The 1,597-nt window shown below is 41.9% G+C and overlaps 1 protein-coding gene across 1 annotated transcript in view; it reads right to left on the bottom strand.

The window, feature by feature from the left end:
* The window catches only part of LOC106527902 (semaphorin-5B), a gene marked incomplete at its 5' end in the record, with an annotated part of 48,517 nt that overhangs the window by 41,042 nt on the left and 5,878 nt on the right, over positions 1 to 1,597 (bottom strand). Inside the window, 2 exon segments of the mRNA XM_014022909.1 lie at positions 313 to 538; positions 936 to 1,083. Of these exon segments, the coding sequence (XP_013878363.1) occupies positions 313 to 538; positions 936 to 1,083 (374 nt within the window).

The raw sequence follows: 1,597 nt of genomic DNA, 5'->3' as shown, positions 1-1,597 counted from the left end.
GTCTGAAGATCTACTTGTAACTGACTATTAATAGATTCAATATTGAAATCAGACAAAAAAGAACAGTATCATCAGCATACATTAAAATACAGTATTTGAAAACTTCAATATTTTTGGAAGGTCATTTATGTATAATAGGAAAAGCAATGGGCCCAGTATGCTACCCTGCGGAACTCCCACGGAACAGGGCAGAGACCCGGACACAGAGCTTCCATGTTCCACAACCTGACACCTAAACATCACTGTCATCTCCAGCTGAGACAGATAATCTGTATTATCCATCACTAAGAGAATATTGATAGTCAGACTTACTATCTGTCTCACAGACCACTGTCCCGTCGTTTGGACAGAAACGTGTCTCCACCTTCCTTCGTCCAATCTGCAGCTCGTGGGGATCGGACAGGTGGGCCCGGCACATGTAGCGCATCCTCTGCTCCTGGCGAGCCCCCACTTGAGTTACATTAACAGGCATCCAGGGGGTCCAAGGTGTGTTTCTCTTAACCTCTGGACATGCCTCCAGGTTACAGGCCTTGTACTCCTGAAAGACACGACGACACATTTCACATTTCAGCCATCATTTCAAAGCAGATCAAGTGTGATCATTTTTGTTTTRACTGGTGGAAGTCCTACAATACAGATAGTAAGTAAAGAAACTTGAGCCAAAGATCATTGTTCTGTTGCTCAATTTGATTTCAGCCATGGTAGAGATGGTCTCATATTTGACTCACCACGTCTGAGCTGAGGTAAATTTATCAAATTTACCTCATTGAAAAAATAAATTTGAGTAGAGTTTTGATCAATTTATAGATWAAGAAGCATGTCTTATAATAAAAACACAATTCAGTGACAGCATGTTATTGTTTCAGTTCTTGTTTGTTGAATGGGTTATGGCTATTTCCTGTATCTGAGCATGTTTGTGTGTTTGTGTGTCCTACCAGTGCACATCCTGGGCAGGTGTTGCCATTCTCACAGCTGCGGACCCTGGAGTGGACGCCTCCTCCACACTCTGTGCTGCACTTCGTCCACGAGCCCCAGGGGGTCCAAAAGATTGGTTGAGGACAGGACACGCCTTCGTTGCAGAATCTGGTGAGATTGCAAAGTGGGAAAAATTAATCTACGGTCCATAAAATTAATCTGCTGCATCCGAGGTACACAAAGGAGCGTCATCGCAGATCCTTCCTCCCAGCTGCTGTCAGACTCTATAATCAGCACCACGCCCAAAAATCACAATAAGTGTTCACAAAAATCACAATAAGTGTTTATACACATGCTGTACTGTTACTATTCATTGTAATTACTCAACTATACTCTGCTGTAACTGCACATCTGTGTTTCTTGTCTGCATTGTGATTCTTGACTTTACAGTTACTGGTCTGTTGAGATTGTTTTGCAATGAAAACAGACAATTTCTGATTTCTAATGTCAGATTCTGACAGTCCACTCTCTCTAAAACAAAACATATCCTAACCCTAACCCTAAATTTTGTTTAGTGTCTACTATCTTTAGTTTGTTAAGTAACTAGTGTGTGAACCTCTCTACTGATGCTGCTGTGACACCTGAATTTCCCCTCTGTGGGACAATAAAGGCTATTCTATTC

The sequence above is a fragment of the Austrofundulus limnaeus genome, unplaced genomic scaffold (genome assembly GCF_001266775.1).
Source record: "Austrofundulus limnaeus strain Quisiro unplaced genomic scaffold, Austrofundulus_limnaeus-1.0 Scaffold348, whole genome shotgun sequence".
NCBI lineage: Eukaryota > Metazoa > Chordata > Actinopteri > Cyprinodontiformes > Rivulidae > Austrofundulus > Austrofundulus limnaeus.
The sequence above is the reverse complement of the archived record's forward strand: the minus strand, read 5'-3'. Positions and strand labels throughout refer to the sequence as shown.